The 13937-nt window shown below is 41.3% G+C and overlaps 1 protein-coding gene across 1 annotated transcript; it reads left to right on the top strand.

Moving 5' to 3' along the window:
* Positions 1–2912: 2912 nt before the first annotated feature.
* Positions 2913–12626, top strand: LOC117185137 (nucleic acid dioxygenase ALKBH1-like). The gene is made up of 3 exons (XM_033385084.1): positions 2913–2933; positions 11651–12189; positions 12254–12626. The coding sequence occupies exons 1-3, from the start codon at positions 2913–2915 to the stop codon at positions 12612–12614; spliced, it is 921 nt and encodes a 306-aa protein (XP_033240975.1). The 3' UTR covers positions 12615–12626.
* The last annotated feature ends 1311 nt before the right edge of the window (positions 12627–13937 follow it).

Raw genomic sequence — 13937 nt, 5'->3', positions numbered from 1 at the left:
TGTTACAGCGCAAGGTTAATTTTTTGGGTTACATAATAGAGAATTCAACGATAAGACCATCTCAAGATAAAACTTCGGCAGTTGAAAATTTTCCAATTCCGAGAGACAGGAAACAAGTTCAACGCTATTTGGGCCTAACTTCCTATTTCCGTAGATTTGTTAAGGATTTTGCTGTCGTGGCCAGACCACTGACAAACTTGATGAAAAAGGATGTTTCTTTCAAAATGGGTAAAGAAGAGTTGGCATCATTCAATCAGTTGAAAGTTTATTTATCCTGTTCTCCTGTTTTAAAGTTGTTTAATCAGAAGGGCAAAACTGCAGTTCACTGCGATGCAAGTATGTATGGGTATGGAGCTATACTTTTGCAAATGGACTCAGAGGATCAATGTTTCCACCCGGTAGAATATATGAGTCGTAAGACAACCCCAGCTGAAGAAAAGTATCCTTCATACGAGCTTGAAGTACTTGCTATAGTGCAGGCTTTAAAGAAGTGGAGAGTGTATTTGCTTGGGAGAAAGATAAAAATTATTACTGACTGTAATGCTTTTGCGTTAACGATGAGGAAACAAGATGTTCCAGTTAAGGTATCTCGTTGGGCCATTTTTCTTCAGGACTTCGATTATGAAATTGAGCATCGTTCAGGGACAAAGATGAAACACGTCGATGCATTGAGTAGAGTGCATTGTTTGTTGTTGGAAGATTCACTGAGACATCGAATAAAGCAGGCTCAACGTCAGGATATTTGGATATCAGCAATTTGTAAGGTGCTGGAGTCGGGTTCTTACGACGACTTTTATTTGAAGTATGACATTTTGCACAAGGATCCAGTTAAAGAGTTGATCGTAATACCATCTGGGATGGAAAGCGAAATCATAATGATTGCTCATCGTCAGGGTCATTTTGGTGTCAAAAGAACTATCGATTTAGTGCAGCGCGAATACTTTATTCCAGAGTTGTTAGGAAAAGTGGATAGGATTGTTAAGTCGTGTGTGGAGTGCATTGTGAGCGACGCAAAATGTGGAAAGAAAGAAGGGTATTTGAATGTAATTGACAAATCTGATGAGCCTTTGCAAACGTATCATATTGACCATATTGGACCGATGGAGTTGACTAAGAAACAGTATAACCACGTCCTAGTAGTTGTCGACGCTTTTTCTAAATTTGTCTGGCTTTATCCAACAAAGAGTACAGGCGCTGATGATGTGGTTGATAGGTTGCAGAAACAGGGCGAAGTTTTTGGAAACCCGAAGCGTGTGATCACGGATAGAGGCACTGCATTTACTGCTAATGTTTTCGAGGAATATTGTAAGGAACAGGATATCCAACATTTGGTGATAGCGACAGGAGTGCCGCGTGGTAATGGACAGGTAGAGCGAATTAATAAGGTCGTTACTACTATGTTAACAAAGCTTTGCGCAGAAGATCCGAAAGCCTGGTACAAGCATGTTGGTAGGGTACAATCGTTTATAAACTCCACTCCTCCGAGAAGTACCAAGATATCCCCATTTAAGATTTTGACAGGCATAAAAATGAGGACAAAGTATGACAGTGACTTAGAAAAGCTTGTTGAGGAAGAGTATATTTTAGAGCTGCAGCAGGAGAAAGAAGAAATTCGCAAGATAGCCAGAGATAACATAGTGCAGATACAAAATGAAAATTGCAAGTCATTCAACAAGTCCCGGAAACCAGAAAAAGAGTACCAAGTTAATGATATGGTAGCTATTAAGCGTACACAATTTGGAACCGGATTGAAGCTAAAGGGAAGATTCTTGGGTCCTTATATTGTGACGCGTAAACTAAGACATGGACGGTACATTGTTGAGAAAGTGGGTGATGGTGAAGGGCCTTTGAAGACCAATACGGTGGCAGAGTATATGAAGATGTGGTCTCAATCATTCGGGTCGAATGATGAGTCAGGACGGCCGAATGTAGGGTTGGCAGCCCTTTAATGAGTATCGATCTATCGCTAGGGATAGTCAAGGGTAGAGGAAGATATATCGATAGGAAGTAAGAGTTCGACTGCGGGAGCGAGTAGACGTGCAGAGAAGAACGTGTTAAAAAGAAACTTATTGTAACCATTTATTAAAATAAAGACAATACAACGATGTGTGGCTTATATTTGATGGAGTTTCTGGAGCGGATTCTTACTCACTTGTAGGGAGCCCACCAAGGATCCCTACATATGGTAGAGGGAATTATAATCCGAGCATAAGACCCTAAACGGTTCATGCAAGGAATAATTCGATCTACAAAGTGGAAGGAACAACGGTATAAAATTTCTAGTCAGTCTAATAGGAATCGTGAAGTTTATGCGGCTCAACAGATCAGGGCTGTCTATGTCACCCCTGATCAAGTTGTGCATAAATATCACACCAAGCATTTTTCTACGGTTAACTAAGGATGGGAGGTTTACTAATAATAGTCTACTAGGCAATAGTCTATACAGGCAGCCTTTGCCGCTTGGCGCCAGGAAACGTACTACTCCTGGGTACCGTGGAACTCTGGAAGTGTTTTCACCGCATCCAGAGCTTCCTCACAGACCACCGCTCTGTCTAAAGTAATCGGCTCGAAGGCCTTGGCCTCGGGTGCCGTAATTATCGCTGCCTGCAGCTGACTGGTTACTATCTGTAAACGCTGTTCAAAGTCAGCCCTTTGTACCTCTAGTGCAGAGCCGACCGCCGCGGACACAATGGCTTGGAGTTGTGCAGCGTCCATTATTCCTGCTCGTTCCCCTGCGTTCAAAATCTAGGCTAAGATCGTCTAACAGTTCTAATAAATCGTTATTGTTATGATAAATACTCATGTGCGGATTCTTTTTTTCCGACCGCTTCTTAATGTGCTCTGTCTTTGTGGTAGGTCAGTTTTCCCCTTAGGTCGGCGTTAAATTCGGATTCCCTTATGAGAAATCTGATATGTTGCCCGCCCTCTACAAAGTAATCATATTTGGACGTTGACATGCAATGACTGCATCTATCAAGAGGCGATGCAATTACTGCACCGTCAAGTGGCCCGTGTGACACCAGCAGAAGGCTGTTACGCGCGGATCCCAGGCAGAACGCAGCCCTCCTCCCGCCCAACCGACCGAGGGGCGCTGCCGCATGACGCGCGGTGCGTAGCCGAACCAAACGCGAGCATGCAAGAAAGATAGATATTAGACTAACATTCGAGGAAAATTAGCACTAAACTTATTAAGAAATTAAGCATGCAATAAAATACAAAATACAAATACCACTACAATTACTAATTACTAGAAAAGTGTGTAAGGATTAGTAATTTAATAAGCGGAAGAGAATTAGTGGAGGATATAATATGGTAGAGGGAATTATAATCCGAGCATAAGACCCTAAACGGTTCATGCAAGGAATAATTCGATCTACAAAGTGGAAGGAACAACGGTATAAAGTTTCTAGTCAGTCTAATAGGAATCGTGAAGTTTATGCGGCTCAACAGATCAGGGCTGTCTATGTCACCCCTGATCAAGTTGTGCATAAATATCACACCAAGCATTTTTCTACGGTTAACTAAGGATGGGAGGTTTACTAATAATAGTCTACTAGAGTAAGATGGGAGTCTTACACCCGCATCCCAGTTAAGGCCCCGCAGAGCAAAGAGTAAAAAGTTTTTCTGTACTGATTCTATACGGTCCTGGTGTACTTTGTACTGAGGGCACCATACACAGGAGCCGTATTCTGAGATCGGACGAACAAGCGAGGTATAGAGAGTCTTTGTTATATAGGGGTCGTCAAATTCCTTTGACCACCTCTTTATAAACCCAAGCACGCCCATGGCCTTATTTACCATGGTAGAAATGTGTTCGGAAAACTTTAACTTGGGATCTAACATAACACCCAGATCATCCACCAGGGTAATTCTCTCAAGAGAACCACCAAATAGGGTGTAGGGAGCCAAGAAAGGGTTAGAACGATGAAATGTCATAACTTTGCATTTCGAGGCAGGGTGTAACAAGTTTGCACAACACCATGACTGAAAGCTATTGAGATCGGATTGCAAGCGAGAATGAAATGAAATGTCCTTGTACTGGACACAGAGTTTAACATCATCCGCATACATAAGTACTCGAGAGTATGTTATTACTGAAGGCAAGTCATTAATAAAGAGTGTGAAGAGTAAGGGGCCTAGATGGCTGCCCTGTGGTACTCCCGAAGAAACCTTTACTGGTAAAGAGAGGGAGTTTTTGAAGAGGACTCTTTGAGACCTAGAACAAAGATAGCTAGAAATCCATCTCAGGAGGTTGGGCGGAAACCCTATAAGGTCAAGCTTATGTGCTAAAAGGGAATGGTTTACAGAATCGAATGCTTTACTAAAGTCGGTGTAAATAACATCCGTCTGTAAGTTACCTTGAAAGCCTTTAATAATGAAAGAGGTAAGCTCTAACAAGTTCGTGGTGGTTGATCGCCGCCTTATAAATCCATGCTGAGTTGGAGATATAAGTGACTTGCAGAGATGTTGCAAGTGCGGAGTTAAAACCTTCTCAAACAATATGGGAATAGCGGATAACTTTGCTATACCTCTATAATTTTTTGCATCAGACTTACTACCTTTTTTATGGAGAGGAATTATAAACGATTCCTTCCAGATTGGGGGGAAGCAAGAGGAATCAATGGACATGGTGAATAGTTTAAGCAATGGTCCACACAGAGCCTCGGCGCAGTACCTGAGTACACAACCTGGAACCCCGTCTGGACCCGGTGAAAACACCGGCTTAACTAGTCGGAGATCTTGAAGTAGGGAATATTCATTTAACAAGGGACTGAAAATGCCGTTCGACCTCGGTAATCCGTATGGGTACGGTTGACCAGAGTAGCGTTCCTCAGAATAGGTTGTTTGGAATAACTGGGCAAAAAGATCGGCAATTGCCTGATCATTATTTGCCGACGTATTACAAAATGATAGCGAGGATGGGTGTGCGGACGTTCTACGCTTACTGTTTACGAAGCAGTAAAACTGTTTAGGGTCCTGAGAAAAACGTATCCTGCAACGAGATAGGTAGTTCTTATAGCATTGAGCATTAAGAACTGAAAAGTTTGACCGAGCTATTACATAACGAGAGTGAGAAGTAGGAGAACCCACTTCTTGAAATTTTTTATAAAGTCTTGATTTTAAGTTTTTTAGACTGGATAACTCTTTGGTAAACCAAGGGGGTTTTCCAGATCTAATCGGACAAGAAAGCGGGACACAAGAATAAAAAAATGTGTCAAGAGCATTCTAAAAAAGGTTTGTGCCTTTTGTGACATCAGTGCACAAGTACAAAGCGGACCAATCAAAATCCCTAATGAGGTTATTAAGCTTCGCCAACTCGGCTTTACGAAAGCAGCGGACACGTTCAGGTAGTCTAGTCGACCGATCCAATACAGTTGGTCCTATATCTAGGTGTAGTGAGCGGAAGGGCTCGGGTTAACAACACTATGGTCGGATCCGATACAAAGCATAGATCAAGCAATCGACTCAAGGAATTTTTCACATGATTGACTTGAGACAGGGACAGGTCAAGCAAGCCGTCAAGAAAGTCATGTCGTGACATGGGCACTAGGATACTAGACTCGTTTACCGAAGACCAAGAACTATCATACGATCTTTATCAGATAGCGAGGCAGAAACAGCGGTTAAAGCGGACAAGTGCTGCTCATAAATTGAAATATCCGAAGAAGGTGGGATATACGAGCAAGTAATGAATATAGCGAAAGCGGGAAGAATCAATTTTACACACAGGAATTCCAGTTCCTGTTGAACTTGGACTGTGAAGTGTTCCGACGTGAAGTTAGAGTCCACTGCAATCAGAACCCCTCCTGCACGTCAAGACGAACGCTTTTTTTTTAAAAGTTGTGTACCGACCTGCCAAAACCTCGGAACTAAGAATGTCCGGCTTTAACCAGGTTTCAGTAAACACAATAACGTGGGAAGAAAATGCAACACTATCCCGGAAAAGAATGCTGAGCTTACTTCGCAAGCCTCTTACATTCTGATAGGTTACTAAAAGAGAAGTTAGTTTTTTGGAAAGGTGGGAGCAAGACGGGAAGTTGAGGTTGAGGGTGGCACACTGGAAAGATTTGGAAGGGATATGGGGGCCTATTCTTCTTCTTAGCCTTAAACTCCTTCACCACCAAATGCTCCGGCCAAAATTTGGTGGAGCAAATGGTGTCAAATTGAGTTGGGGAGATGCTTATCTTAAACGACGCTATCTCCCTGGCATAAGAGAAGTTAAATTTCTCCACCTTTAAACCCACGGCTTTTATTTTGCTTTGAATGAAAGCAGTTACATCATTAGATGTGAGGTCAGGGGCCAGCCGTGAAACAAAAACTTGTCGTTTTGGTGGGACTCCCACCAGTGGTTTAGTCACCACAGGTCTAGTACCTGTGGTGGCAATATCCGGAGGTCCGGAACGTCTATTTACTGGTGGGATCGGGATAGACGGGACAACTAGTGAACTTGCGGACACCACGGACACGGACGCTGCAGACGTACTTGGCTGCACATTCTCCGAGGCGATGAATTCGGCTACCGAATCTGCATCGCCAGCAGCTTTCGTTGCCTTTGGAGTGGCAAACAAGATCAACTGCTGCACACTTGGAGTGGTCGGAGTTAGTTTTTCGGCGGCGCACGGCTGAGTGACGGTTGGCACTTGCAGGTCCCGCGGAGTGACCTTTTTGCGCCTCGGAGACTCATTCAGCAGTTTTAAACCGCTAAACTGAGCCTCCATGGCTAGGAGCCGATCGTATTGGTTTTTGAAACCAACGGTCAGCTCCTTAAAGCCACTCCGCGTCTGCCTCATGAAAGCCACCATGTCTTTCTCCACCGCACGGCATGCCTCGCAACTGTAATGCAAGCCATTACGTTTGGCTATGGCATCGCTCACGAGGCCAGAAAATCCCGCGCATTTTGCGTGGACTACGCTGTCGCAGAGCCAGCAGGGGACATTTGGCTGATCGTGAGTGATCTGCTTCTTGCAGGTTTTTTTGGCGCAGACCACAGCGAATTCCATTTTTATTATTCAAATATTTTCTTAAGAAAATTTGCAAAGAAAAATTTAAATCAAAAAAATTTAAAATTTCCAAAACAAATTGGTATCAGACCAATGTGCCAGACAACGCTCAAAGCGGAATTGGTAAGAAAAAAAAGAGAGCAGAGTGGAGAGCGGTTATAGCGAGAGCTACTAGGCAGAGAGCGCTATTGCTCAGAAAGTTGAAAGAGCGAGAGAGAAAGAACAGTTATTGAGGTTGAGGTGATAGCGAGAGAGTGATAAGACAACAAAAGCTACCAGACGAGAGCGGACTGCAATGCAATACTCACTCACTGCAACAACACAACACAACACAAGCCGACGCCGAAAAATAAAAAGTTAAATAATATTTTAACACAAATCAAAAGGCATGCACTCGCGTAAATGAATAGGTTTCCAGATTGTTGTCTGGTTAGAAAGTATATTTAGAATTTAGTTAGGAAAACTCCGGCTGTTTATTCGAAACAAAAGGAAAAATGCGGAGCGCAAAACAAAAACACGTCTGATCACTACGAAAGAGAACGGAATCCGAGTATGGCGAGTATAAAAATAAAATTTCGAGATAAATGACGCCCGAATGATTTTGGATGTAAACAGTTTTTATTAGCTAGTTCAGTTTCTTCGTTTTCTTTTTTAATTTTTCTTTTCCCTTACTGATTACTTTGTGGGCGATTTTTATAAAATTTCCACTTACATGTTTTCTATTTCGTGTTTCCCCAATTGTATCTTCTTAAATTGTAGTGGTTCTCCAGCTGGCCGTCTCGTATGCTTCTTCCTGTCTGTCGTCGCCGCTGCCCAAAGCCGTCCGCTCTGGTGTAACAAATTTTGGATTTATACTCGGGGCTACGAGTTGTTTGGTGCACTTTTGGCACGCACTTCTTGTAATTTCTTGTGCTACTTTTTGAGCGGGCGTTGTCTCCGCACTCATATTTTTTAGAATTTAGATATTTTGTTTTAACTTCCCTTGTTTTTTTTAAACTTTAACCGAATGCTTTCTTTAACTTTTTTGAGCGGGCATTGTCTCCGCACTCCTTTGTTTCAGATTTCAGATTTTATTCGTTTTGAATTCTTGTTTCTTTGTTTTTACATGTTGACCGAATTTTGTCTTTAACTTTGTTGAGCGGGCGTTGGCTCCGCACTCTTTTATTTCAGATTTCAGATTTTGCGTTCTAACTTCTTTTCTTTCCGGTTTTATTTGTGGGCCGAATATTTTCTTTAACTTTTTGAGCGGGCGTTGTCTCCGCACTCAGTACTTTGCCGATTTACACTATAGCGGGCGCTGTCTCCGCACTACACTACACGTTAGCGTTGGGCGCCAGTAAATAATAAGTTTTCGGGTTATTTGGAATAATATGATGAACACTTTATTCGTAATTATGAGTTGTTATAAACCACAAGGCTAACACCGAAAAATGTAATTGCCACTCGGCGGATCAATATAAAAGTAAACTTAATGTACCCAAACTCCCACTCTCGAGCCCTCACTCATCGTCCGCCGGGCCCGTCGCAGTTCATCGGAAACGCTGACATTGCGCCTCGTGTCTGGTATCCGATGCAGGCTGGCATCCGGCGGTGTCGGCGGCCGCGCTCCCACGGTCAGCGAATTTGCCTACTCAGTGATCTTGCAGAAATCGCTCCGCCCAGTGGCCAATTTGGTTAACATTTGTTAACTTAAACATCTTGGCTAAGGTAGATTATACTATTCTCTTCTTATTATTTACTAATTGGTTCATAGTGGAAATTAAACATAAAATCGTCTTTAACCGGTTCCCATTGGAGTCCTGTTGTTCTCCTCAATGGTTAATACTTAATTTTCTTGGTCATCTCTGACGCCTTCTATAATTTCAGGGATATTTGTTATCCACTTTCTTAAGTTAAACCCAACCTTATTAAACTCCCGGTTAAATTACTTTACATGCTTTTTAGCATCCAGTATCGAGTCGGCACCTGTCATCAGGTCGTCCATATAAAAATCATTCTTTATAATTTCTCTAATTGCTTGATTTTTGCAACTATCTGCTATTGCAACAAGCACCCTGGTTGCTAAGTATGGCGCTGAAGCTGTACCGTACGTAACCGTTGTGAGTTTATAAGTACTCTTTTAACTTTTCGTTTGGATTATCTCTCCAAATTATATGCAAATATTGTTGATCTTCTTTATCAACATTAATTTGCCGGTACATTTTTTAAATGTCCGCAGATATTACAAATGGTCATTTACGCCATTTCGCCATAATATCGAAAATATCTTTTTGGATTCTTGGTCCAACCCACATGATATTATTTTAGCTTTTATGGTTTGTGGTGAAGTTTTTGGTGAGGTTTTTGCTGAAGCATCGAAAACCACCCTCAGCTTTGTGGTTAGACTGGAATCTCTTATGACTCCTTGATGGGACAAATAATATTTCCCATCAGACTTTTTCATCAGTTTTGGAAGAATAATTTCTTCAATATTCAGAGGACCTTTATTATAATCACGAATTTTTAGCGATAATATAACTTTGTACTTTGCAGTGCAAGATTCTGAAGGTCACACTCCACTTACCGCGGTGTTCGCACTTTTTCGTACTAAGTTTATTATTTGCGCAGCTTCCTCTGAAATTATGGTACATTGCGACCCACAATCAATTAGAGCTCTAAAGTTTTTACAGCCACCATTCCTTGCCCTTACTTTTATAAGTGCTGTGGCTAAGAACGCTTGTTCTTATGTCAATCAAGTGCTAACATTTTCCCTCTTATCGTAGGGAATATGGAGCATCGTATGATAAGGTTCTTTACAAATCCCACATAAAATTTTGGAAGATCAGACAAATCGATATCTTCTTTTTTTATCGCCACTTTTTATGCCACTTTACTATCCACGCTGTTTTCCTGAGCTACGGTTTGCATCCTAACTTCCAGGTTGCTTAAAAGCTTTGAATATCAAATTCCAAATCGCCGATCTGGTCGTCAAAGCTGTCGTTTGTCATTTTTGAGCTCAGTTTTTTGCTGAGGAACTAAATTTTTCCCTTTCTCATTCTATACTCTCCCAGTTTAGCCTGATTAAACTTCTGTATGGTTTGTTATAAAATCATCTTCAGGTTTTCTACTAATTTTGAGCTCTATGTCTTCCTGCAAAGTTACAGTCTCCACTGATTGTAACTGTGAAATTTCTGCCTTCCTTTTCGTTAGGGTTTTATTATTTTTTGACTCTGCATACTTTTTATGTATGTCCTCTATATTTTTAATCATTTTTTCGTCCTGCTGTCTCTTATAGTTGTCATGATCGGCTACTCCACCGGCTACCAGTACATAATTATTGCCTGTAACTTTGCTCTTAAGGTCTCCTAACCTTTGGATTACATCGCTGGTCAAATGACCATCTTCAATCCTCTTAATCTCCCTTGCTATCGCGGGTTGAGCCTCTAATAGCTTAATTATTTATTCCGACAAAATTTTACTTTAATTTGTTACTTAATTCGGCTTAAAAACAATTTGAGATATGCGACTTACCTGATGAATTCCGCTTTTGCTGTTGTTGTTGTTAATGATGCCGCTGAAGTCACTGTCGCTGCTGCTGGTGTTGCCTCTGCTTATGTCGCTGCTGCTATTGTCGATGCTGCTATTGTCGATGCAGCTAGTATCGCTGGCACAGAGGGGCGCACAAAAATCAATTTACTTAAGATTTTCCAAGTTGGTCCTTATTGGTAGAAGATGATACCGTATGTGTGTGGCCTGGTGCCAATTTTTATGGACAATGTCCTTTTGACTTTTTCAGTCTAATATCCAGATTGAATCTTTACGCTGTACCTTTTTTGACAGCTTGAAAGGATGACCAAGGTCGGGGTCACCAAATGTAAATGTGTGTGTGTTTGTGTAGGAACCTGGGTTGCATACGGTACATAAACCGTCTACAAATTGGTAGAAAAAAAACATTGCAAAACTTTGGAAGCCCCAAATCTATAATAAAAAGTCAGTTACTCATAATCAGTTACTCGATACTCAAAATAAGTATTGGGGTATATTAGATTTGTGGTGAAAATGGATGTGTGTAACGTCCAGAAGGAATCGTTTCCGACCCCATAAAGTATATATATTCTTGATCAGCATCAATAGCCGAGTCGATTGAGACCTGTCTGTCTGTCCGTCCCTATCAGCCCCTAGTGCTCAAAGACTAGAGCTAGAGCAACGACATTTTATATCCCGCCCGCCCACTTCCGCCCCCACAAAGGGCGAAAACCTGTGGCATCCACAATATTGAAGATACGAGAAAACTAAAAACGCACAATCATAGAGAATGACCGTATCTATGAGATTGCTGATCTGGATCTGATCATTTTTATAGCCAAAAGGAACAAATTAATTTGCAGTGGCTACGCAGCGCCCGACGACATGTTCAGACACGTTATGTCTCTCCCGCACGCACACATTGTCGCTGAATATAGCCATACTGACTATGTATCGGGTATAAATGTAGAGTTGCGGTCTCCGCAGCAGCTCACAACGTTCCCCCTCGTTTGTTCTTGTGTTATCAGTAAAAAATGTTTCTTAAAAATAGAAAATAAAACTGTAAATAGTTACTACATGACAAACCTTTTCCCTTTCTATTTACATGTGACGATTTTCCGATGTCTTTCCATACATGTAAATAGTTCGAACAACATTCAAATATCTCCAACAAAAACAATATTCTGATGGTTGCTGGGCTAAAACCGCTAAATGATTGGCGTTCTTATACTCTTGATAATCATCCGGGGTTATTGTTAATACGAAACCCGTTTACAGAACGAGGTCAGCGTTATTGGATTGCTCGCTGTCTGCGAGACTATCCGAGAACACCAAACAAAGTTAATTTAAATGAAAGGCTGTTCCCGGATTCAGCTAGATCTGACTGGTGGAAAGAGCTTCATCAATGTGCCAATATCATTGAGATGCAACGACTAAAATTTGCGATGCGTTGGACAACATTTGGTTATCATCATAATTGGGACACCAAGATTTACGACGAGTCTATGCGTTCACCATTTCCAACTGATCTGAAAAGCATGTGTATTTTTTTTTCATCTATTTTGGGCTTCAATAATTTTAAGCCCGAAGCTGCTATTGTCAATTACTACCCAATTGGCACAAGTTTATCTGGTCACACAGATCATTCTGAACCTAATCATTCTGCTCCACTGTTTTCTTTTAGGTAAAGTGTCAAACTCGATAATATATTAAAAATCATATAATTAACTTGTATATTTACCACACAGCTTTGGACAGACAGCAATATTTTTCATCGGTGGAAAAACTAACGATGAAATACCAACCGCATTGTACATCCACAGTGGTGACGTTTTAATAATGTCAGACAAATCCCGTCTCTGCCATCACGCAGTGCCACGTATTATCAAAACAAAGGTATCTTGGACTTCGGAACTGCCAATTGAAAACATCGAAACTGAAATAATCGGAAAAAACTTATTGGATAATATCTTGTATCAGAAAGTGGGCGAGTGGAATTTCTGGAAACCGTTTTCTCGTTATCTAGATGATTCACGAATTAATATTAATGTACGACAAGTGCTCAAACCAGGCGATAGTACACTGTCACAAAATAATACTACCTTGTAATATATTAATGTACGACAAGTGCTCAAACCAGGCGATAGTACCCTGTCACAAAATTATACTACCTTGTAATATAAATTGAATACAATAAACTTAAACGCTTGCATATGCTTCTTACTATATCTTAGCAACGCAAACAAGCAATCATCTCAGACCACAAAATGCACATGACCAACATCTGTCAATAATAATTGTTGTTAGCTGGGCATTTCCCACGAGAATTTGTTTAGAATTAAACAATTTACTTTATTCTCGACGATTTCGACACGATTCTAGCCGTGTTTATGGCTAAAGGTCAAAGGTGTATATGTATTAGAGTGTCCCTTATTTTTCAAAAGTACAATTTGAGGACGCATACCGTCTATTTTTTTTTACTTTTGTATCCAAATAGGTAAAAAAATTGTTTTGGCTTTTTTAAATTTCATTAAACCGAGCCGAATCGTGTTAGACGTTGTGATTTTAACCACGTATACATTTCACATTTAGGTTTCTGGCAGCTTGCTTGTTACTCGCGTCAAATTTAATTTGTATTCCTTATTTGACTAAATATAATATATATAATATATGTAAGAAGGAGTGGGCCAGCTGGCCTATTGAGGGGGCAGCGGGGATAAGCAACAGCAGTAATAACAGCAGCAGAGGAACAGCTGATGAGCAGCAACAGCAGTAGTAACAGCGGCAGCAACAGCAGTAGTAACAGCAGCAGATCAACAGCGGACAGAGAAGAAGAGGAACAGAGCGAAGCAGTGAAAAGGAGAGAGCAGCAGCATACGGACGCGACTCAGGCAGCAGCAGAAAATCAGCAGAAATAAGCCGTAACATTAAGAACTTTTGTAAGCACACATACCAGGCCACCGCGATAATAATACGAATAAACAATACTCTAAATAATATCTTACATTTGGGGCTCAACCGGTCGCGTACTGCCTGTGTAAATGGAAAAAAAATTGTGTGTCTCATGTCTCAGAAGCCGGCAGCAGACGAAGCGAGACGAAAAAGCAAAAATTCGGTGCAAAAAAACTGCGCATTTGACTCTCGGAAGCCGCAAGCAGAGGAAGCGAGACAGCGAGTGGGTGAAAAGAAGAACCGAGAAAAAAGGGTTGTTTCAAGCCGGCTGCCCACAAGAGTATTGCGCAGTAGAATTATAATGGAAAATACAAGAGGACCACCAGCCGGGAATATGCAGAAAAACGAAGGCCCAAGTGGATCAGAAGAAAACAGGATCAATCGCCAGCAAAACGCGAACGAGGAAGCGATGAGGTCAACACTCCTAGAAGAAAACACACAGACGCTCCAACAGCTGGTTCAACTGCTCTCGATGAAAAT

The sequence above is a fragment of the Drosophila pseudoobscura genome, chromosome X (genome assembly GCF_009870125.1).
Source record: "Drosophila pseudoobscura strain MV-25-SWS-2005 chromosome X, UCI_Dpse_MV25, whole genome shotgun sequence".
NCBI lineage: Eukaryota > Metazoa > Arthropoda > Insecta > Diptera > Drosophilidae > Drosophila > Drosophila pseudoobscura.
The sequence above is the reverse complement of the archived record's forward strand: the minus strand, read 5'-3'. Positions and strand labels throughout refer to the sequence as shown.

Coding starts and splice junctions, on each gene's coding strand:
- LOC117185137 (XM_033385084.1), top strand. CDS start 2,913: ATGTTGCCCGCCCTCTACAAA. Junction 2,934..11,650: donor TGTTGCCCGCCCTCTACAAA/GTAATCATATTT, acceptor ACATGTAAATAG/TTCGAACAACATTCAAATAT. Junction 12,190..12,253: donor GCTCCACTGTTTTCTTTTAG/GTAAAGTGTCAA, acceptor TTTACCACACAG/CTTTGGACAGACAGCAATAT.